This window comes from Trichosurus vulpecula, chromosome 1, assembly GCF_011100635.1.
Source record: "Trichosurus vulpecula isolate mTriVul1 chromosome 1, mTriVul1.pri, whole genome shotgun sequence".
Lineage (NCBI taxonomy): Eukaryota > Metazoa > Chordata > Mammalia > Diprotodontia > Phalangeridae > Trichosurus > Trichosurus vulpecula.
In genome coordinates, this window is record NC_050573.1 from 523948343 (window position 1) to 523973782 (window position 25440).

Consider the following 25440-nt stretch of genomic DNA (forward strand, 5'->3'; position numbering starts at 1 on the left):
ATTGTAGTAGGAGATTATTGGCTACCATACCTGGCCTTTTGTAAGAAAATGAGAATCTTAACTTTTTCATTTTAAACTCTAGCTTCATTTCCTTTAGCAATTCTACTTGCCTTTGTGTCCAAGTTGTGTATTTCTCAGAGGCTTTGCTTGTAAATGTTTTAGAGTTGGTCTTTTCTCTGGGTCTGTCCCCCTGGCTTCATGATAGCTCTTTATTTCCAGTATCTTCTTTTGTTTATGTATTCCTCCATTTTTGTGTGCTAAATTGGGACTTCATATATTTATGGACTAGGATCTGCACACTTTGGGAGTGAATGTTGAGGCCTTGTATGGGCTTGACCTGTATTATCTGGCATCCTATTGCTGCATTCTCTGAATATTGATGACTATATTCTTCAGTTTTCAAAGATCTAAGTAATGGAGCTGCAAACTTTCAGTAGGCCCTAACTAGTTTGATCTCAGGCAGGGTATGACACTGCCCTCCTGTACCAAGTTTTGCAGGTTCCCCAACCAGATTTGCATCTGGGCAACACAACTGCAGGTGTTTGCCCCTGTTTCTAGCTCCAATAGACAATGACTGGCCCTACCTCATGTGCTGTGCCTGTACTTCCCACCCCCTTCCCATTAGCTGAGGCTCTGCAGGATCCTGCAACAAACTTTGTAGGTTTTTCTTTGGTCTGAACTTTGCAGTCCTTGCCTTTGTTACTTACTTGCAGGTCCCAGTCCAGTTCTATATGCTGAAACCATGATTCAGAGTTGTGGGCAGAGTGACAGAGCTGTAGGCCTACCCCAGGTCTCAGTCCCTGCCCTGGTTGCTTGTCTGTGAGCTGAATCTATCAGCTTGGCTTGGGAAAATGACTCACTGTGGTGTCTCCTTGAATTTTCTGATTACTATAAAGCCTAGGTACTTTTCCTCAGTCCTTGTGGGAGTAGTCGTGAGAGAGAACTGGGCTGGACTGTTTCATCCTCCATCTTTGCCAGTCACAAATTAACTGTCCATAGAAACTTGCAGTAAGGTTCCTAACTGCTATACTGTTGTAAGCCAAAAGTAATTTGGGAAAGGAGCTTTGGGATGCCATTTGTTGAGCCACTTTGATCATGGAATCTGGGCCTCATGGTTTAGTGGGTAGAAGCCTGGACCTGTCACATCTAACCTTTTACACTTGCAGGCTATGTACTTCTATTTGCATACCCCACAGTAAAGTATAAGCTTTTTAAAGTCAGGAACCATTTTCTTTTGTTGTATCTCCAGCACCCTTTACATCACCTTGAAAAAATGTTTTTTGAATTGATTTTGTATACTAAGAATATAAAAATGTTACTTCAAGTAGCTATAGGCGCCAGATAAACTGAGAATGGTATGAATATCTCGGTGAATTAATAATAGCTTTTGTTTTCTGACTTCTTTAGCTGACATTCAGTAAGATATTTGCATTGGGCTTTGGGGTGAAGTATAGCTACCCTTGCTGATTAAGACCAGGAAATAGGTTATTTAACTTCTGCTTGTGGATTGTAGGATGGTCAGATGATAGAGTGCCGTTGCTGCTATGGAGAATTTGCATTTGAGGAGCTGACTCAGTGTGTTGATGGTCACTTATTCTGCAAGGAGTGCCTAATCAAATATGCCCAAGAGGCAGTCTTCGGCTCAGGAAAGGTAAGAAGTGTTACAGTACTTTCAGAACCAAAGGATAATTTAAAGTGAGTCCGAGTGACCAGCAAGACACAATGAATACCCATGCCCTTTCTGGGACAAAGTGTCATTCTTAGAAGAGACAGTAAACAGTAGTGCTCTTAAACCTGCCTATCTGCAGGGCTCTTGGTCCTTAGAGAAAGTGGAAATTTATTTTCAAGCAACAGGATCCTTCTGCACAGGGCCAGATCTCTAAAACTCACTGCCCAAAAAGATTCTTCCTTGTCCTTTTTTGTGTAAGACAAATGCCTAGTTGTTATCTAGAGCAGAGCTCCCAAAAGAATTTATAAACCGTTAACATTTTCTGCTTATGTACATGAAAGTGCCACAATTCATCGATATTTGTTTTCCAAATGTTTTTGGTTGGATTAAGACGCATCACTGCTTTGTGCAGTGTCTTATTTTGTGTACAACTCCGTTTCATGTGTTTGAGCATGTATGGGAAAGGGTGTTGGGTTTTTTGTTGCAGTTTTCTCTTAAAGTCGTATTATAACAGGACTGTTTTAAGAACCAGAGCAAAGTAACAAAGTCACTTAGTATCAATTACATTACATTACACTATAACCTTATTTATACAAGAGCTCATCATCAGGGTTATGGGTTATTTAGACCTTTTGCTTTTCCCCTCCACTGCTGCTTCATGTTTGGCTATTTTACTTCTTTTTTTTTTAAATACCTTTGCTAGGGGGTCAGGTGGGAAAAACAAAAGGAGAGAAAATGTAGACTGACAAAATTTTATAAGATTTTGAGGAAGGAGGAAGTTGAAACATGAAATGAATGTTTTTCAGACATGTGTATGAATTTCATTAATTCTCTCATTGTTAAAACTAACTACATAGTCGTTTATTGATTAGTACTAGTCTGCATGTTGTTATCTGTTAGATAAATTTTAAATGTTACTTGAGAGATTAAGATTCTCTTTGGCATGAAAATATTCCTTTGTCTTATTGAAAGGCCTCCCTGTGGTTTTGTCTACTCTTGATTTCCTCCCTGTATTCAGGATTGCCAGTATGATAGTACTGCTCTTCTCCTGGGGACTCGGTGAACTGTTGCCGCCACCTTGTCCACCATCAGATATTTGTTAGTTGCCTCTAGGGATGGTCATTTGTGTTGGCAGCTGTGGTGTAGCATTGCATTTGGATTCAGAAAACCTGGGTTTGTATCTCAGCTCTGCCACTTCCTGTTTGTGGGACTTTGCTCAAGCCTCTTATCCTCTCAGAACCTCATGGAGCAGCTGTACAGTGAGAATAATGTTTCCTCATTGGGTGTTGGAGATCAAATGAATAAACGTTTATGACCTATTTGGTAAACTGCAAAATGAGGTATAAATGTCAGCTATTGTTTTCAGATAGATATCCTGCTTGAAGACACAGTTGAGTAGTTGATGCTTAGTATTCTGAACCAGTTCCTTAATTTTTCCTTATATCACCATTATAGTCAGAGCTCAGCTGTATGGAAGCCAGCTGCACATGTTCATTCCCAACCAGTGAACTGGAGAAAGTGTTGCCAGAAACCATCCTGCGAAAGTACTATGAGCGAAAAGCTGAAGAAGAAGTAGCTGCTGCCTGTGCAGATGAACTGGTTAGGTGAGTTCATACAGAATCTGTTGCGTTTTATTTGGGAACCAAGATGGCCACTGTTTTGCCATCATGATATTTGGCTGACCATTAGTTGCTTTTTATTTTGCTTCACCATCATTTCACTATCTCATAGCTGAGGAGCAGAGGTATCAGGAGCTAACGTGCATGCCTGACCCTCCAGCCTTTGCCCAGGCTGGACTTCTGGGCTTGGGGGCCCTCCACCCCTCTGCCTCTTCATTTAAGGTCAAGCTTATTTTTTTGTCTTCCTTAGAAAGCTTTCTTTGAAGTTGGAGCTTGCTCTTCTACCCCTCCAATGGTCTCTTCTCTACACACACAGTCTCCCCCCTCTTTTCCTCCCTCTCTTCACATACGTATGTGAGTGTGTGTACGCAAATATAGAGATAAATATATACATATATGTGGATAAATATAGCTAGATAGCTATGTTTTATGTATCTATTTAGTTAAATTCGTATAATAGCCTGTTTATTTATTGCATTTCCCAGTGATATATAAACTCTGGAGGTCAGAGACTTTTTCATTTTCTCTTTCTACCTCTAGCACTTAGCACAATGCCATGAAGCTTAATTATTCTGTCACATTGAACTAGCCTAAGAAACGAGGGATAACAAGTGATAGCATTTGAACTGTGTACCTGGCTATAGTCAATTCTGTTTAGCCCCGCAACTTAATGAGCATTTATGAAGCTAAATCAAACTCAGTCTGTATTGTCAAATAAATATAAATTCAATATAAATTCATTGTGACCTTTTGGACTTCAGGTGTCCCTTCTGTAACTTCCCAGCTCTTTTGGACAGTGAAGTGAAGTGGTTCAGTTGTCCCAATCCTCGTTGCAGAAAGGTAAGGGAACTGTGAACTTTTCTAGAAATAACAACCATATTAACACTTTAAAGCCAAGATAATTGTCTACTATTCTGACCTTTGTGATTCATTGTCTGATGGGCAGACACAACAGGAATTGCATTCCTTTTCAGTACACTAAGAATTGTATCTTGTAAAAGTCAGCTGAAGGTGGGGCCATGAGGAGCATTTCACCCACAAAGCAGTAAGATTTTGCTTCTGTTGTAAATGCTGACACTATAATGTCAAATGTGCAGGTTCTAGTTACTTTTGTTTTTCTCTTTCAAGAAAGGCATTCTGCTGTAGTGATAGCATTTATCTCCTCCCTGTTTCAAAACCCAAATGATAGCTCTAGTTTTCGCAAACTCTTGGGAAAGTTTATTCAGTCTTGGCATCAAGAAGCTGGTGATGATTGTCATGAAATTTTTATTGCTTGCTATAGATTGTCAGCTTGAAAGTCTAGCCACAGCTTTTGAAAAATTTGAGTAAGATTAATTTATTGGATGAGAAGTGAAACAAGCTATTCATTTCTCACAATCTTTTTCTCTGCTTTCCTCTCCAGCCTGCCATGTGTTGATTAAAGATATCCTAAGAATTCTCAAGAAAATCATGTGATGTTTTGCTAGGGCTTACTTCATATGACTTTGTGTGGGTTATAGCTTGGTTTTTGGTCTAGTTGGGAGAACTGTAGCCAGAAAAATTTGTGAGTGAGGTAGAAAAATTAAATTTGTCTATTCTGTTTGTTGTTGTTTTTATTAGTTGTATGCCCAGATATATTCTCATCCAAACTAGGAAGTATAGCATAGATCAAGAATACTTCATAAGGATTTGAAATGGGGATGTATACATTTATATATAGAGAGATTAATCACCAATATTTGTAATTCATTAGGTTTCTTTCTTCTTTTTCTGACTCATTCCTTCTATAGCTAATTTTTAAATTAGCTTTAATTAGCCAATTTTTAATTAAACCATTGCTTATTGGATGGTTTAAATTATGTAGCCACTTACATCGTTCATGAATACTATGACATTCAGTATTTTGTTTCTAGTATTATATTCTCTAATAACATGTTCAGAGGTAGATATAATAGTCTCTCTTCCCTGAAAATCTTACAGTTCAGTTTTTATTTTAATCTACCATTTGTAATTGCTTAGGTTGGGTAGATAAACTGATGGAAGAACTGTTGAAGGAAAACATTTGATTCAATTCATCCTTACTTGTGAGCATAATGAGAGTGAGAGTACCACTAGGTGGCAGTAGCACTCCATGTCTAAAGGCGAATATTTTCTGTTTTGTTTAGTTTTTGGGCATTTTTAAATATTCGTGTCATCAAAACACTGGCATGTAAGCAGAATTGACAAAATCCTTTTGGGCATAACACTAAAACAAGTAGTTAAGTGCATTTGGAATTTTACATCAAAGATGTCAACATTCTCATGGCATATGTTTTTACCTTCCTTTTACGTGGCATAAATTTTGCTTGACATACTCTTCAGCAAGATGTTTAGGCCAACTGTTAATCCTTGAGGATTCATAATGTTTCAGAAATGAGCCCCAAACTGATTTTGCATATATGAGATTGGCTATCATTTCTTTTTCTCGAAATACTCTTGCCAGATTTCTAGTAACTTGTCAATGCATGATGAGGAGCTCCTATCAATGGATGTTTGAAGCGTTCCCCTAAAATCCCAGAAGAAATTCTTGATGAGATAGGACAAGAGTCTTTGTTTCCTACCTATGATGGAATGCTTTTGTCAGGTGCCTGGGATTCCTTGTGTGCTTTGAGATAAAGAATTCATCAGTACCTTTTTTTACTAAGATTTGCTTTTTGAGAGGAATCAAATGGGGTGAAATGTGACTGCTGGCGTTGTTAGGAGGTTTGAAGGTGATGCCTCTGGCAACTGAGAAAAAATTCTCAGGTTAGAAATTACTCCTGTTGAGTCTTTCTTCCTAAAGGTACTGTGGCTTTAATATGTAAACTCAGAGATGAAGTTGGTAGAATTTTGGGGGACATGAGCTGGGGTAAAAACTTAAAGGCTAAAGAAACAAATAGATGAGAAACGATATTCAAGGATACACATTTTAAGCAGAGCAATTGTGAAGTTGCATTTGAGATGTGGGTGCTTTCATTTAACCACCCCCTATCTCCTGTTACCATTTATATTCATATTTGTTTATTTTCTTTCCCCTACTCTTCACTCTTTATTTCCCCACCCTGTCCTTTCAAAGATACATGATGTATTCCCCCAACCACAGTTGAAATATAACTGATATTAACATCTGCAGTAGGCAGATCTGTGTTAAAAGAAAGGCGTCTCCAGCAGCCTACAGTAACTGAATGGACTCGTGAAGAGCATTTAAATGAATCTGCACCAGCTGCCAGTGCCAGTTTGGCTCCAGCTGTGTTAACTGAAGTTTGGAACTAATTTGAGGCCTAGCCAATCAAGTGACTGCCATAAAAAGCACATATCTTTACATCTACAAAGATGCATTAGGATTGTGATCCTTTTGTTTACCACCACGTTAGGGCCATTACATAGGTCAGACCATTGCATCATAGCCTCCTGAGGCCTGGGTAATAGAGGTTATACCACCTTACCTTTGTGTAGGGAAAGACTGTTGTCTCATTTAATCTGATGATGGCACACTTAAGAGGGGCAAATTTCCAGTGTTAAAAAATTCCAGCAAATAGCAAAAGAATTAGGGCAGTCTTTTGGAGTCACAGTGAAATTTGATCTGTATAATGCAGGTCTGTATAAGATGAAAAAGATTGCTACCTCTTAAGTGAGCATCATGGAGGTCAGCTATTAAGGTTAAAGCCACTCACATTCCAGATGTCTTCCCATTGAATCCTAAGCTATGCTATAAGGGGTCTTCTGCACTGGTTTCCCCCAGGTTTCTCTTTCAAATTCTCATCAAAAGGAATTACAGAATTTTACCTCAAAGCTCTAAGGACTGTATTCAGTGGAATATGTCTGTTTTTCAGTCTCCCTTATTGCCTCCCTTTATCAATTTCCAGCTTTTTTTTTTGTTCTCACATTAAGAAGTACAGCTAATCTGTTTGTCTTCACAGGGGCTCTTATCCCATTGGAGGATTTTGGTTTATTATCCCCCTGATAAAAATATACCATATTAAATGTTGTGGGTATAATTTGGGGGGTTGAAAAATCTTCTATTTTAAGAACAATAGCAAGAGAAGTACTAGTAAAGCTTTGTTTTCATGTCCTTTAAAACATACCTATCTTTTGGGAAAGTGAAATGCTTCATTTGATATGGTTGGGTTTGACTGGTTATGTTGTATTGCAGCTTTTTTGAACACGTTACTTTCCTTATTAAACTCTCAAGGGCAGGCACCATGTCTTATTCATCTTTGTATCTCATAGCACCTAGACCAATGCTGTACTCCTATTTCCTTTGCCCTGCCCAGATCTGAATGGGATCCAGAAGTCTCAGTAAGTGCAGTCTCTTCATGGAGCCCTTTCTCTCCCCCAATCCAGCTCCCACTATTCCAGGGTGGGTGATGATTCCCCAACCCTATTCAGGAGGCAGTGAACAGAGACCCCATTCCTCCCCCCCTTTTTGAGGAATCATGGTGACTTTGAAGTGGTGAATCCCTGTGTTCAAATCCCACCTCTGACACATACTTACTCTGTGACCCCAGGAAAATCGCTTAACCTCTCTGTTCCAGGTAACCCTCTAAGACTAAACCTTGTAGAGAAGGTGCTAACTTAAATTGGTAGAGGGAGTTTCTCCAGTCCTCCATACAAAGGAAATCACAGCTCCAATCTTGCTCCTGTCCTTTGAGACAGCGTATAAGTAAATGTTTAGTAGTATGGTACAAACTAAAATTCTAGAAGAATTCCAGGACAGAAAAGAGCAGACACTGACATTTTTGAAATTCCTTTCATCAGAGGAGCTGCATCATTACCTTAAAGTGTTAATCTACCCAAGAGAGCCCTTCAACAAGGAAAAAAGGTTACTAATGAGTAACCTTGGTTCTCAGATCTAAAGATCAGTCAACATTGACCATCCAACCTTCTGTACTTTAGGAGGGAGTAGTTTTTTTATTTTATTTTAAATAAAAGAAAGATTTTATGAGAAGTGACAACTCATTTGCCCTTAGAGAATAGTAATAGAGTATGGGCATCTAACTGTAGGCAACTTGAACAGCTTTAATGTGAATGGTTCCTAACTTTTCCAAACACAAAGAATTGTTCTGGGAAACCTTGGGGAAGTAACAGGTAAATAATCTATCTTCTAGTTGTTACTTTCCCATCCGTCAGCTCCTGTTACTTACTGCTTGTCCCCTGGAGAAGTGAACTAATGAAACATGCTGGTGATCCTCATTCTCCATTGTTACTTTGCTTTGCTTTGTCATGCCCTCCTTCTATCAGCAGCCATGTAGGGTTAAGGGATCTGAAAAGTAATATTCAAAATTAGGATGCCATAGAGTGTGTGGTAAATCTTACAAGAAATTCAGCATGAATCACAACAGAATGGTAAAATTCCACATTTATTGCTATGACTCATTTGTAATTTAAGGAGGGTTAGGGATAGTATTTGAGAACAGTCTCAACTATCTCTTGGCATGAATGCCATCCTTTGTCCCTCCAGAGTCCAGCTTCACACTTTGCTTGCTGCCTTTTATTGTCAATAAGAACTTTTAAGAGCTGATGCCTTATTAGCAATGATCATACCTTCCCACACTATTCTCTCTGCTTTTAGAACCCACATAGACTACTTAGAGGAAGAACTTCTTTGTGGGCTTTAGAAGAGGCTTATGTGAGCACTTTATTAAAATAGAAACTCCCACCCCCAGCAATCAGAGTTTTCTGGCCATTGCTTGGCCTGTGTCAGGCCCATCCCTGATTGACCCTGCACACAGGCTATATTTCTGTGAAACAACTGGGTGGGTTATTAATGGAACCTTGTAGCTGTGTGGCCAGGGTATTTTGAGAATGCCAGTCTTTCTCAAAACCACGTATCCTTTGTTTAATTTCTATTTTCTCCCACTGCGTTGTATATTATCAAAGTAATTTAATATTGTCCTTGAGTATTGGTGTGTGTCGGTTTTCCCATTGATAGGATGCAGTAAAAAGTGTTAAATTCATTCCCCTTGTTTAAAAACAATTTTACAACGCCCCTAATCATATTCTTTTCACACACAAAATGAATGTGTTTCCCTCACAGGTAAATTGTTTTTTTGTGTGCCAGCAGAATTATCCCATATGTGTATATGTTTTAAATGATTCTTTTGGTGGTCTCCTAGAATCTGTATGTGTTCTGAGTAGAGGATAGTGTTACCCCTTTTTTGCAGTCTCAGCACAAAACACTGCAGAATTTCCAGGCAGTAGAAAGATGGGAATCTGAAATAGAAACTGTTGCTATGGTAATAATACATGCATGAAGCAACTTGTATCCCTTTGGGTGTCTGTGTAAGAAAGAAGGAATGTGAAAAGAGGGAAGAGCAATAGTATGCTATAGGGCAGCTCACCACATTAAGCATGGTTATTCCACAGCCTGAACTAACGTGGTATTAAGTCGAGGGTCTGGTGATTTTTGCATTTCTTGTTTGAATACAAAGTCACTTTCAAAATAGTGCATAGTAGCTGAGAAGTTGAAGTTTCAAGTATCGCCAAAGAAATGACTGGCTTTTTGCTTTTAAGAAGGTGGCCTTTCTAGGCAGAGAGAGGTTTGAGAGAATAAAGAGGACCTTTGCCTGACTTTTAATTCCTGAATTCATTTGTGTTAATTTCATAGACCCATAGTTAGAACATGAAGAATATACGTCATATTCTGTGGTCAGTGCCACCGTTAGGACCTGTAAAACCTTAAGACCTAAGGAACTGATTTCTGCTGTCTCTTGAAGCTGAATTATACTTATATGCTCTCTGGCTGAGCTTCAGTGCCCTGTCATGTGAGTGGTACATTCAGAGCTAAGCACTCACTGTGGCAGACTAGCACAATGGTTGACAACAAGAAGAATCAAGTTTACTAAGGTCAAGTGGGAGGCTAATACATCTGGGGGTAGAGCAAAACACGTAGATTGTTCAAGATGGAAGGACTCATCCTATGACAGTCCAACCGAAGATGGAGTCAGAGTCACAGAGTATTGCAGCAGTAGAGTGAATGGGTATCCTAGCACTGTGGTTTTTTTTCTAAAGGAATATGGATTTAGAAAATATGTAGCTTATTGTATTGGTTAGACCCATTACCCAAAGAGAAATGTAGAAAACCTGATGAGGTTTCAGTAAAGCCTTGAAAAAGTTGAAAAGTAAGAGCTGCATGGAAAAGTTAAGAACAAACCAGGATTACTCATTGTGAAGAGAAATGGAGGGATTGAGAGATTGTGTGTGTGCATGTGTGCATACATGTGTGTGCACACGCGTGCGCATATTTAGGCTGGATCTGTGATTTTGGTGATAGGAAACTTGTGATAAGGAAATTCTATCTATGTAGATCTGTGATTTATAGTCTTAGATGAGAGTTGCCTGGGGCTCCTGAGAAATCATTTAACTACTCAGGGTCACAAAGCAATACAGTATGTGTCAGATCTTCTTGACTCAGGGGCTAGTGCTCTATCTGCTGCCCCATTTTCTTTCTCTGAAGGGTAACTTAATAGGTCAATTTTTGTCTTTAAAGGGTTCTTACGGAAAGCCCAATCATTATACATTTTCCATCTGCATTAGAGAAAGGCAGGAGAAAACAGAAATAGCCTGCTTATGAAAGATCCAAAGAAAGATCTCCAGATAGTGAGCTGTGGTCATAGGATCATATGTTTAGAACTGGAAGAGACCTCAGAGGTCACCTAGTCCCACCTCATTTTACTGATCAGGAAACTGAGGACTGGAGAAGTTTAGTGAATTGCCCAAGGTTCCATAGGGTTTTTTTTTTAAATGTTTTGTTTTCTGTATTATCATAGCTTTCACCACTATCCCTCCCACTTCTCCTCCCTGAGAGCTTTTCCCATAGAACAAATAGAATTTTTTAAAGAAAAAATATAGAAAAAGAAGAGGAAAAATTAGCACAGTTGATCAACACATTGAAAAAAGGCCAAAAACATGTTCAGTGGGCAACACCTTTGATAGGTACTGAGAGACAAGCCAGGATTAGGAAGTTCTCTGATTCTAAATTTTTTGCATTGTTATTATGAATAATTTTACTTGACTTTTTTTTTTCAATTGACAAACATTTGTTTTTTCTACTTTCTTCTCCCTTGTGGGATACAGAGTACAAAACCGTTGTAATAAATATACATAAGCAAGCAAAATAAAATTCCACATTGGCCATGTCCAAAAATACATCTCATGCTTCATCTTGAATCCATCACCTCTCTGTCAGGAGGTGGGTAGTATGCCTTATCATCAGTACTCTAGAACAGGGCTGTCCAACCTTAGGTTTTTATTGAAACAATAGACAATATATTTTGATTTGCCATTTTACTGAGAGCTCCACGGTAGCTCGGCTTCGTTTACTAAAGCATTTATGTAAATTTCTATGCTTGTAGGCAGGCCACAGGCTGCGGGCTGCATTTTGGACAGCCCTGCTGTAGAATCCTGGTTGGTCATTTTATTAGTCACAGTGGCCAAGACTTTGACTTTACAGTATTGTCATTATTGTATAAATTGTTCTCCTGGCTTTGCTCACTTCACTTTACTTTGCATCAGTTCATGCAAGTATTCCTAGGTCTCTGAAACTATTCACTTTAATCATTTTTTAATAGCATAGCGGTATTCCAGTAATGGAGTTCATAGGCCATAATTTGTTCAGCAATTTTTTAATTGCTGGGCTCTTAACTACTATTTCTTTGCTACTACAAAAACAGCTGCTGTAAATATGTGTACATGTGAATCCTTTTCATCTTTCTTTGATACCTTTGGGGTAAAGGCCTAGTAGTAATATTGCCAGGTCAGAGGATATGCGCAGTTTAGTTACTTTTGGTACATAATTCCAAACTGCCTTCAAGAATGGTTGAACCTGAACCAATTCACAGCTTTACCAATAGTAGATTAATGGGCCTTTTTTCCTCTAGCCCCTCTAACATTTGTCCTTTTCCATTTGTGTCTTCTTTTCAGTCTGATGGGCATTAATGGATCCTCAGATTTGCATTTCTCTAATAATTAGTAATTTGGTATATTTTTTCATGTGTCTGTTGATACCTTGATTTCTTCCTTTGAAAACTGCTTGTTCGTATCCTTTGACCATTTATTAACTGAGGAGTGATTGCTATCACATTTCACAGTGATGTGAGTTATTGAGAATGATCGTGGAATTTTTCTCTAGAGGTCTTTAAAAATAGAATATATTATCATCTTTCTGAAAATATTTGTGTCACAGTCTAAAGGCCACAGTAGTAGACTAGATATTCCCTCAAAGACCTTTCTGGCCTAAGGTTTCTATTTGGTATATATGTGCATGCACACATACATATTTACATATGTATTTTTAAGGTATGAATGTTAGGTGTTCAAGCTGGTGTTCAGATTTGATTTTCAAAAAGAGAGAGTCAGAGATACTGCCTGTGAACAAATCCCTCTGGCCTCATGAAAGCACTTACCAGTTTTGTTTGCCCTCAAGACCTTATACAGGAAGCATTTTAAGTTTCAAAAGCTTCTTGCTCCCAAAAATTGAATCCAGAATTCTAGTCCATGGGGAAATATAACAGAATTTACCCTTCCCATGTCTTTGACTATGCATCTTTCCTTTGTTTGTCTTCTGCCTCTCCAGTCGGCATTCTGGTGTTAAAATAACTTGCTGCTCTATTATCGTAGCCCACAGTACCCTTCAGAACAAATTTAAACTTCGCCTTAAAGGTCAGGACCTTCAGGGAATTCTACCTGACTTTATTTTCTTACTCTCTTTTACTTAAGACCAACCTAACTTTTAGTTTCTTTGATTCTGACAAATTACAACCCCTACTTCATGCCTTTCCATTATTATCTTTTCAGACTCAAACTTTTCCTGAAAGCATTTCTTCATTTATCTTTGGGTACAAAGGAAGATAATGTACTTGCCTCCCATCTTCTGGTTTGAGACCTATATAAAATAGAGGTAAAGAAACATAGCCATCATGGGGTAGAGGTGGAGGCATCTGTTATGTGGGAGGGACTGTGTTAAGTGGTTTAAAAATATGATCTCAGTTGATCCTCACAACAATCCTGGGAGGTAGGTGCTGTTATTATCCCCATTTTATACTGGAGGAAACTGAGGCTAGTAGTTTAAATAATTTGCCTAGAGTCACGCAGCTAGTAAATGTCTGAGGCCAGATTGGAACTCAGGTCTTCCTGACTCCAGGTCCAGCACTGTATAGGAGCCAAAGGGAGCTGAAAAGACTTTGCCAACTCTTCCTGCTCCTGACCCAGCATTGGAGCGTGGATCTCCACCAATGAGGAGAGAGTCCCATATAACTGAGTCTTGAGGCTCAGGTTACATTCCTTCCTACATGCCTCTATAACAATCAATCGGAAGCAGCATGGCATAGCTAGCTAGCTGTGACAATGGCACTATCAATAGGCCTCTATATAAAATATAACTTAACTCTAAGAAGTGGAGTATATTCCAAACAGTTAACCATCACACATCACTATAGCATGGACATAACACTCTGTGAGTGTGTGTGTGTGTGTGTGTGTGCGCGCGTGTGCACATGTGTGTACATGTATATATACATATACACGTATGTATATGTAGTCAAATGAACATAACAGCAAAGTAGGAAGCAAGCAGACTCAAACATGTGGTAAATACATAAAGCAATAAACATGCAATTACACTCAAGACACATTTCTTGTGGGCATCTCTAGTATGCATGTATAAAGTATATCTTTGGGTTCACCAGTAAAATCATAGCAGCCTTGTGACTTCTCTTGTTCTCCCTGCTTTTAATATCAGAGCCACTAGTTGGTATGGGCTGACTATAAGGATCATAATAGGCTTCGGTATCTGTACCTGGGTTGGCAGCCACGCCAGGTTGGCTACTGGTGTGTTTTAACGCTGTGGGTTTATCTCTGTAGCAGTTTGGGGCTTTGTATTAATTCGGTCTCCTTCTTTGGATGATTTGGATAATTTTTAGTACCCATCTCTAGGTCAGAAAGTCTGTAAAGCTAATGAACTTTCTCTTTTCCTCAGCCTTTGCCTAAGTGAGTGTCCATCAGTTCTCTCTACCTGTTCTTTAGAAAGTCTAATTTTACTCTGGGCAGTTGGTGGTTGTCAGACCCCATCCATTCTCAGCACAAGCAAGTTGTCCAGTCTCTCAATAACTTTGTGTGGGTTAGCTTTCCCTTGAATGCCAAGATTTCTCAATAGAACTCAGTCTTTTGTTTGAATGTTTTGACATTATACTCTAGCATCATAACATCTTTTATTTCTGTCACAGATCTGAGCTGAAGCTATGGAGCTACGGCTAGTTGGTAGTCATCTCTCAACTTCTCTTTCAGCTGAGAGATGTACTGTGTGAGTATTTCCTCCTTTGTCTGAGGTCCCAAAACATAAGTCAGTAGACAAGCCTGAGTCTCACCCAAACATCAGTAAATATGGTGTAAAACCTGTAGCATCATTTCTGGTGGAATTGTATGCGTGGACTAGAAATGAGACATGTCAGCTCCACTGAACCTTTTGTTCTGGTCTCAGAGTTCCCAACATAGCGGCCTGAATATAAAACGTCCATGTTATGGGTCTCCTTGAGGTAGTAGCAGAAGTTCTAGACTTTTTCTACCTGCCAAAGCCAGCAGATCCTTGGGTAGTTTGCTCTCAAAGTCTCTACTTTGGTCAGAGTGGATCCTGGCAAGGAATCCATTTACTGAAAAATACTTTCCCATAACATAACAACAATTGATGCTTTCTGGTTTCTGGTTGGGTTTTGCTTGTACATACTATGGTCAGTCACAACCAAGATATGACTCATATTTTTACTATCTCTTCCCATGGATAGAAAGTCTATAGACAAATTTTAAAGGCTTGCTGATATTTATGTATTCCACATATGCAGAGTAAGTTGGTAACATTTTTCTTTGTGCACATCTGGAACAATTTTCATACTTCTTGATGACATCTGCAGCCATCTTAGGCCAATAAAATTAGTTTCTTACCAGTTCTAGGGTCCTTTCTTGGTCCATATGTCCAAAGCCATTTATGTAAGGTATTCATATTGGTCGTTCAGTCATTGAATGAATATTCACTTGACTATATACTGTGTAGTAGGTACTGCAGGAATCTCAGACGTGTATCTGATACTGTCTGTATTCTATAGAAACTTAACATCTCAGGGGTTGGAGAAGGTTGCCAAAACCTACAAAGCACAGCAAATGATGTCACATGACCAGTGCAGTTTAATTATCATTAATCTTCTATTTGCTAGACACTGTGCTAGATACTGAAGATACAAAGATTTTACAATAAAACAGTTCCTAACATTAGAAGTAAATACTGGAGGAGTTTGGAGTATGGAGAATTCACTTCTGATCCGGGCGATCTGGGAAGGCTTCACAGAAGAGCTCAGGGACTAAAGGCTGAGTTGGATGTCTTAGAGGTGGTAAAAGGAGCATTCTAGGCCAAAGGTCAACGGCATGAACAAAGTCCTAGAGACAAGTTGTATTCTGGGAACTCTTAAGTAAATAAGTTCAATTTAATACCATTGGACTGTCCCAAAACAGAGTGTTCATGAAAAAGAGATGTGGAAGATGAAACTTAGAAAAATAGGTAAAAAACAGATGGTTGAAGGTCTTGAATGTCGATCTCAATAGTTTGGACTTCACATCTTCATTCTTGTGTGCATTTTAGGAAGTCTTATCAGCAGTATACAGGGTGGTTTAGAATAGGAGACTTGGAGGCACAAAATCCAGGCCAATCAGCAAGCATTTATTAAGCACCTACTATGTGCCAGCTACTGCTAAGTGCCAGGATACAAAGAAAGGCAAAAAAAAAAAATAGTTCTTACTCTCAAGGAGCTCCACAGTCTGATGAAGTCACAGTCAATATGCAAAGCACTATGTACAGATATATATCAGATAAATTGTGGCAGCTAGGTGGTGTACTGGAAAAATCTATAAGCCTGGAGTCAGGAAGATCTGAGTTCAAATTCAGCCTCAGACACTTAACTAGTGGTAGGACTGAGCAAGTCACTTAACTTCCACCTTGGTTTCCTCAACTGTAAGGTGGGGATAACAACACGTACCTAACAGGGTTGTTGTGCAGATCAAATGAAATAATATTTTTAAAGCCCTTAGTAAAGTGCCTGGCACCTAAGAAATGCTATATAAATACTTATTCACTCCTCTTTCCTCTCCCAAATTGGTGTTAATCAATAGAGGGAAAGCACTAGCATTAAGAGAGATGAGGAAAGGCTTCTTGTGGAAAGTAGGATATAAAAAACATTTGGGGATAGTGAGTATTACAAATTCAATTATAGTAGCTTGGCAATTTTCAGCATTAACTCCTGCATCCAGGAATGTAGGCCTTTGTGAATCACTCCTGATACAAAAAGGTTATTGAAATAAAATTGGGGGAGAAAATTGGAGTTTTTGTTTTGTTTGAACAAATTTAGCTCTTGGGGGCTAGGTGGGGTAGAAATCTTCTTAGTGTTAAATTAGCAGTTAAGAAAAGGGAGATGTGTCCAGTTATTTAGGCAGGGAGAGAGAAGCAGGAAGAAAAGGAAGCAAGCCACACTCAGGTACATGCTCTTCTAGAGCAAGCCAGGATCTGGCAAGTGCATCTCTTTGACTCTTACTTTTTCACTTCTGACTATAAAGTATGTTATTGAAAAGCATAATTAAAATATGTGTGTGTAGAGGCAGGACAATTGTAGATTTCAAGCCTGGTATAACTGGTGAATAATATTTAACTTAAGTTTCACAGATTTTTTTTTCTTAAAGGTGAAATAAAAGCCTTAAGTCTCTTAGGACTTAAGAGTATCATAAGAAACCTTGTAAATACTACAGGTTTTTCACTAATCTAGAAAGGCTTGTTTTCTTGTTGAAGACATGTTGGACATGTTTGATTTCTTTCTCTCAGATAAGCTTAATTTCTCTCTCTCAAATAAGCTTAATTTCTCTAACTCTGATGTGCATATGGAGAATTGCTTATTTCTTCTTTTGCAACATGTTTTCCCAGCTGTTAAGGGGCCTGTTTTGTCTTTCTGCCTCCTGACAAAAGTGCAAACAGTAATATGAAGGTCCCATGGCACTTGCTGTTGTGCATTGCTCCATAGGCCCTATTTGTGTTGTTTTCAGAAATTTTATTTATTCAGATGTAACAGACTCCTCCTTTGCCCCACTGCCTCACAGGAGAAAGGAGCTGAAGACAGCCATTGGCTACAACAAAAATCCCAAATCCTCCTTAATGAGATCATTGAACTTTCATCCCTGCTTCATTTTTACCACCTTCTTTTCAAAGGACAGGGGAGAGTACGATATGACAGAATATGCTTTTAGGATGTGCCCTTGTACATTTTATGTTACTTCTGCCTCCCCTTTTTAGCTATTGTTTTGTAAAGATTCCATCAAGGAAAAGCTTCAGTTTTCTAATAAATGCAGGAGTTTGTAAGTGGGGGGCAGGTGGGAGGAGGCAGGAATACATCTGGGAACAGTTTAGGGTTTTTACCTCTCCCCTGGTGAATGCCTGGAGTGCACCCGTCCATCTGAATGATGTTGAGGGTAGAACACTCCATTATGTTGCTGCCAAAACCACAACAAATAGCAAGTTTCCGTCCTGTCATCTTGCTCAGCTCCCAGGCACTCTGCTGCTGGGCAGGCAATTCATTTTTCTACCATAAAAGGGCAATGAAACTTGTCTGTAGTCTTGGTTCTTTCTGCACTGCAGGGAAGAAGCAAGAAAAGAGGAGATGGTCTCGATAGCAGCTGGACAAGGGCTGCGATAGAAGCCATCTTAATTTCACCCAAGGGTTGGGGGGTAACTGAATGGCTGTAGAGGTTGGAGGAGAAGGGATCTTGTTAGCTTGTGATAAATGCTATACAAGGAACACAGAGGTACTGGAGAAAAATCACAGGCTTTTCTGTGCCATTGAATCGGGAAATCTGGTGTAGAAATAGGCCTCTGACTTTATCTGATGTATTCGTGTGTGTGTGTGTGTGTGTGTGTGTGTGTGTGTGTGTGTGTGTGTGTGAGAGAGAGAGAGGGAGAGAGAGAGAGAGACTTTAAATCTTACACATTACAAGGAACTTTTAAACTAATCAGATTATTTTATAGAACCAGAATTTGGTTCCAACAGTTCAAGTGTTTATGGGAAAGAATAGTACTATCAGAGTAAGCTTAGAATATAAGTCTTTTGGTTATACAGAGATTTTAATTGTTACGTGTGCACAAACACACATACATATATACCTCAGCCTGTACATGCTTACTTGATGAATTTCCATGAATTGAGGACCATTACAGCTGAGTACAATGGATATATCATAAGAAAAAAATTCAGTTTTTAAATGGTGATTTTTTTCCTTTGGGGAGGAGGGTTATAGTTGCTACAGTCTGTTTCTTTTTTCTTTTATTAAGCTCTTGATTGTAGAATTAGATACATTAAGCTCAGGACATCTCAACAATGGTTGGTCATCATGGAATAGGTGCTTGCTGCTTCCAGCCCCACTAATCTGACACAGAATGGTGGCGGATATAATAATTTGCATTTTCTAAAGAGCCTGTCTTCAGGGTTATTTTATAAAACTGAAATTAACTAACAGAGCTGGGTCTAGAACCCTATTGCTGCACCTGACTGATTAGAGCAGAATTATTTCTAGATCAGAGAGGTGGTATCTGTTGTCCTGACTTTCATTAAATTCTTCTTGGAAAGAAGCACTATGCTTTGCTTCATTATTCAAGAGGCCCATAAAACACTTGAAACTTCCAGTTCCATTCAGCTGTGGATATTATGATGGAATTGAGCACATGTCCCTGAGAAGATGAAAACTCTTAAGATTCTATCTGATCTCTTAAGGTTCTTCTAGCTCTCAAATTCTGCAGTTCTGCGATCTGTAAATTGGCAAGAAAACCAAGGCTGAGTGTAATTAATCTAAAATACTATCAGCCAGAGTAAATTCTGTGGTCATTGGTCAGAAGACCCAGAAGTTAAAATAAAAGGTCATTTCTTTAAGGGTTCATCATTAAGAAAAAGTTAACCTAGATGAGCACCGTAAAAAATATTAAACCCATCTTCCAAACCATACCATTTGTGTCATATTGTGAAAGTAGGACTAGTTTCAAAAGTACTGCTCTGGCAGAAAAGGAGATTGACTAGTCAGAGTACTAAAATGAAAAATCGACATTTTTCTTGGTGATATTTGATGCTTTTTAATGTTTTAATCTAGGCAAGAACAAGTTAACAAATGTTAAAATAACTCTCACCTCAAGATCTTAAATCCCCTTGGAAGGAGCATGAAGATGCCCGTAGAATTACTCTCACTTAAATTAAAAAAAAAAGTCTTTGCTTATAATAATCTTTTAATTCCTTGTTTTTATCAGCAGCAATGGAGGATTTGCTTTTCAGAACATTTAAAAAGTATAGCTTGTTTTTGTAATGTAGATTTCTCAAATACTGATATTTCCTTCTCCACATTGATACAGCCTGATTATTACCACATTGCCAGCTCAAGTCCAGACATCTGAGGACAGCACTAAACTGTCTTTACAATGGCCAATTCAGACAGTAAGCTTGATTTGTTGTTGTTTTTTAATTTCTTAATTTGTTCATAGCGCCTAGGGCTGCCTTGCTTAACTTTATAACGCACACACTTAGAGACAGCTTTGATAGAATAGAAAAAGGGAAATTGTTTTTATCAAAAGAACTACACTTGGCTTCTCACTTCCTCTTTTTAGAGGAAGTGACACTTCGGGGGGTTTTTAGCTCAAACTTTTTCTTTTTAAGTTTGGTTTCTTCTGTGCTACTGATTCTCTCTCCCTCATTCCTTGCTATTTCTTATATCCTTTTGCCATTTAAGAAATTATATTCCCCCCTTAATAAATTATTCATAAACTCCAGGCATCTCAACCCTTGAAGCAGGGTCTTTTTAAAAGAATTTACCTTAAGAAATATAATAGTTTGTATTTTTTTACTTTAATTTTTTTTTGAGAGGGGAAGGCAGGGCAGTTTGGGTTAAGTGACTTGCTCAAGGTCACATAGCTAGTAAGTGTGTCAGGTGTCTGAGACCAGATTTCAACTCAGGTCCTTCTGACTCCGGGGCCGGTGCTCTACTCAATTTGTATTTAAAAAAAAAAATTAGTTCTAGCTTTTTGTAGAAGCCTCCTTACCTCATCAAATAATTGTTTTCCTTTAATTTGATTGTAATGTTTTGTGATCAGCTTACAAGAACTGGAACTTGTTGGCAGTTCATTTATATAGTATTTAATTTCATTCAGAACGGTTGAGAACAAACCAATTTGTTTAAGAATAAAATCTATTAATAAGTATATAAGATATATCTGTTTCTGTGTGTGGAAGAGAATGTTGTAATATAAGCTAGCATGATAGTGGAGATATCTACAACACTGATTTGAGAATATTTCCTTCTTTCTGAAAGACAAATTATATTTCTAGCTTTTAATTGAGGATAGTTCCTGATATGGTAGTATTGCTAAATAACTATCAAGTTTCAAAAATAGTTTATTTTGGTTGTAAAATTCAGGATGTGAGTTGTTACTTTTCGCATATATAAAAGTATTCAGGTTGTGTGTATGATAGAGCAATAAAATGTGTAATAGTCAATCATTCTTTGCTTAGAAGAAAATGTGGAAATAACTAAAGAATCAATATAAAACCAACAGCCTTAGAGCTCACTTCTTAGGCTGTTTATCTTACATATGGTACTTCCAAGCAAAAGTTTTCAAGCCAACCAAAAAATTTCTTAGACATATGGAAAACATATCATTTGCAGCTTTATTTGCCAGCCTTTAGCTTTTCATAAGGCTGTGATTGTGTTTATGAGGAAATTATATCTTTGAACTGTCCCTCTTGAAAATACAGTAGACTTTGCAGAGATTAGAATGGCAAAAGGCCTTGAGAAACCAGTGTAACAAGCTTTTAACTCCTGTTCTCAAGAATGAACCTTTAGTTTCCAAGATTGATGCCAGTACAATATTATTTTCCTTGACTGGGTATAAAAGAGTTAAGTGACAAGGTGGAAGATCCTGCTGAAACAGCAGGTATAGCCTTTCATAAGAGAAGTCATTTAATGCATTGAAAATGTGTTTGAAAGGTGTTGGTATGGGTTCCTCTGACCCCAATTTCATACACTGGTAACTTTCAAATGCAGAAGAGTCAGTATTTAAAATCCCCTAGACAAGAAGCAGGAGACATGTCCACTACAAAATGAAATTGTACTTAATGTAGTGAAGGATACCTGTTTGTTGTTTTGGCCATCTATATATTAGGATGTGTGTATGTGACTTGCTGTGACTCACCCACTGCCAAAAAGAAGCTAAAAAAAGAAGATTTTGAGAATTGGATTTAACATATATAGTGAGTCTTGGTTCCTGGTTCTCTTCTCTTCTTCTCTCCTTCCCACTGCGCCCCCCACCCCCTGACTTTCTCCATTACTGCTTTTAACCTTGAAACCCCTGTTGTAAGTCTTATACATTCATCCTGTTACTTCTGTTGCATTATTAATGGGATCGGAGCATTTCAGCCAGAACGCTGACATTACTAATTACTACTTGTAACAGAGGAGTGAGGAGCAAGAAATAAACTGGGTCACAAGGCATTGTCATAACAATAAAATACTGCTGTCTGGCAGAATCACTTGGTCTGCGTGTGTGTTTATTCAAGGTAGAGGTAAGGTTCTCTCCCCTTCATTACATGTAGTAGACAAACCTAAGAGCCATTTTGGCGGTATGGTACACTTAACATTAATCCCCTTAGGCTTACCGTCTGTACACATGGTTGAAGAAGCCAAGCAGTAATTTCTAACTCAGCTTAAAGACAGCACAGCATTCTTGTGCTGGCTGAACAACCACTTTTTTGGAATGGAGATGTTTACACTGGTGATATCAGCCAGTGATAGGAATACAGCAGAACTGCTTGTAATAATAAACGTTCCATAGTGTAGTGGAGATAACCCTGACCTAGGTGTAAGAAGAACTAATTCTCTTTCTGGTTCTGCAGCTCACACACTAGATGACTTTGAACAATCCATTGAATCTCTGTACCTCAGTTTCTTTATGGGTTAGCTGAAGGGTTTGAAGTAGACCAGTGATTTTTAAACCTTTTAGAATATAAGGACTATTATAATATTAGAAAATTCAATAGAGAACCATGTTGTACTATTAGTAAATTTCTACATGTGCATGATATGATTTATTCAATATACAGAAGGTGTATGTTTGCTTGTTAATTGATTCCTGGACTTTAAAAAAAATTCATCCTATCCTAGGTCTATAGTTATATTTAAATAGACAATCTTAAAGATTTTTTTTTAGCTCTAAAGTTTTATAATTCTGTTTTCATATTTACATTTTTAGATTGTCCTTACTAGTAGAAGAGATAGTTATGTTGGAAGAGATAGATAGGTCAAGTACTGCCTCAGCATAATATCCTCATGAATTTCTACAAACTTACAGAGTTATAAAACAGCATCAGCATAAAAGGAATAGTTTGGCATCTTAGTTTTAGACCAGGCTTTGTTTACAACTTCCTTCGTTAACACTTTAACAGACACTCACTCCTCTCAGATCCTGTTTCCTCATCCTTAAAATGGGGATAATAAAACCTTTCCCTGCCTCAGAAGATTCAGATGAGATAACGAATGAAAGCATGTTAAAAACATGCTGTATATTAACATGTTAGGTATTCCATGAAAATAGCTAATACCATCTTAAAACATAAAATTGTGAGTACTTTGTAGGAGATAATACAATTTTTGGTTTTTTAAATTAAATCCAATCTCATAATGTCATTTGGGAAATGTTAACTGGATGATATACAGCAAAAAATATTTAAGTGAACTATTTTACTTGAGTTCTGATGAGCTCAGAATCTTTAGCAGAACAGGGCTATAAAAATTGAAATAGTAGCTATGACTTTCAGAAATTGCTGTTGCAATGCAAATCACTTCTCTTAATGTGAATTGCCTTTTCCCTTCTGGTAACACTCTATTCATTCCCTCTGCTGGTGACTTGTGTCCAGATTGGTTTATGGAATGTCGAGCTTCTGCCTGAATATCCCTTCCCTTCAGATTTCTTTGCATACCTAGCTCTCATGAGGAGCAATAGAAAATAAAGATGAAGACATTTGGGAGAAAAAATGTTGTTTAAATTGTTGAATATCAGGAAAAGGCAATTTTTAAGGACCTGGATTATATGTGTGGTTTTTCTTTTCAAGAAAAATCTAAGTAAGAAATTGTTTATAGGATAGCAGAACTGAAAGGATGTGGTTTCCCTTGTACCTTACGTCCTGATTTGGACTGTTTTGCGTTTTCCCCTTCTCTACTACCCATGTAGCTGTGAGGCAGAGCTGGGCTATGAGTCATGGCTGTTAAAGCTAAAAATGATCCAGCCACCTTCCTGTATCTCTCACAGATCCATAAAAATGTTGGAATGAGCTACTGCAGAAGGTTGTAGACTCCACTATAAGATAACTAAGATGACCTCTAAGATCCTTTCTAACTCAACATGTAACAACCTAAATATTGTTTACCTGGGCCTAGTGATATTTTGAGGTTCCTGTCAGCCCAGTCGTTTTATGACTTTAAAAGTTTGGCAGAAATGGTGCTATTTTTATGTTTTTATTTTTGGAAACATCAGATGTACTTTGATGATAAAGGCAATCTCTTTTTTAAAAAATAATTTTTTTGTTTTCAACATTCACTTCCATAAGATTGTGAGTTTTAAATTTTCTCCCCTCCCCAAGACAGCGTGCAGTCTGATACAGCCTCTACATATACATTCATATTAGACATTTTCACATTAGTCATGATGTAAAGAAGAATTAAAACCAATGAGAAGGAACCACAAGAAAGAAGAAACAAAACAACGTAAGAAGAGAGCAAATAGTATGCTTCCATCTGCATTCAGACGCCAAAGTTCTCTGAATGTGGACAGCATTTTCCATCATGAGCCCTTTGGAATTGTCTTAGATCTTTGCATTGCTTAGAAGAGATAAGTCTATCACAGTTAGTCATGGCACAGTGTGGCTGTTACTGTGTACAGTGTTCTCCTGGTTCTGCTCATTTCACTCAGCATCAGTTTATACAGGTCTTTCCAGTTTTTCTGAAGTCTGCCTGCTCATCATTTCTTTTTAAAAAAATTTATTTTTAGCTTACAACATTCAGTTCCACAAGCTTTTATGTTCCAAATTTTTTCCCCTTCCCCCTCCCAAAGACGGCATGCAATCAGATATAGACTCTACATGTACGTTCACATTAAACGTATTTTCACATTAGTCATGTTGCAAAGTAGAATTAGAAACAGTGGAATGAACTACGAGAAAGAAGAAACAAAACAAAAAAGAGAAAGTAAATAGTATGCTTCGATCTGCATTCAGACTCTGTAATTGTTTCTCTGGATGTGGATAGCATTTTCATCATGAGTCTTTTGGAGTTGTCTTAGAACCTTGCATTGCTGAGAAGAGCCAAGTCTATCAAAGTCAGTCATCGCACAATGTGGCTGTTACTGTGTACAATGTTCTCCTGGTCCTGCTCCCCTCACTCAGCATCAGTTCATATAAGTCTTTCCAGGTTTTTCTGAAGTCCTCCTGCTCATCATTTCTTATAGTACAATAGTATTCCATTACATTCATATACCACAACTTGTTTAGCCATTCCCCAATTGATGGGCATCCCCCCAATTTCCACTTCTTTGCTACCATAAAAAGAGCTGCTATGAATATTTTTGTACATGTAGGTCCTTTTCCTATTTGTATGATCTCTTTGGGATACAGCCCTAGAAGTGATATTGCTTGGTCAAAGGGTATGCACATTTTTATAGCCCTTTGGGCATGGTTCCAAATTGTTCTCCAGAATTGTTGGATCAGTTCACAACTCCACCAACAATGCGTTAGTGTTCCACTTTTTCCACATCATCTCCAACATTTATCATTTTCCTGTTTTGTCATCTTAGCCAATCTGATAGGTGTGATGTGCTACTTCAAAGTTGTTTTGATTTGCATTTCTCTAATCAGTAGTGATTGAGAGCATTTTTTCATATGGCTATAGATAGCTTTAATTTCTTCCTCTGAAAACTGCCTGTTCATGTTCTTTGACCATTTATCAATTGGGGAATGACTTGTATTCTTATAAATTCAGCTCAGTTCTCTATATATTTTAGAAAGGAGGCCTTTATTAGAGACACTGGCAATAAAAATTCTTTCCCAA

The 25440-nt window shown here is 38.1% G+C and overlaps 1 protein-coding gene across 2 annotated transcripts in view; it reads left to right on the forward strand.

Moving 5' to 3' along the window:
* RNF216 (ring finger protein 216) overlaps nt 1–25440 on the forward strand; it is a 192808-nt gene that overhangs the window by 101420 nt on the left and 65948 nt on the right. For both annotated transcript variants that reach the window (XM_036741200.1, XM_036741201.1), the window contains exons 11-13: nt 1514–1651; nt 3125–3273; nt 4050–4128. In XM_036741200.1, coding sequence (XP_036597095.1) covers nt 1514–1651; nt 3125–3273; nt 4050–4128 — 366 coding nt within the window. The remainder of the gene's footprint in view (nt 1–1513; nt 1652–3124; nt 3274–4049; nt 4129–25440) is intronic.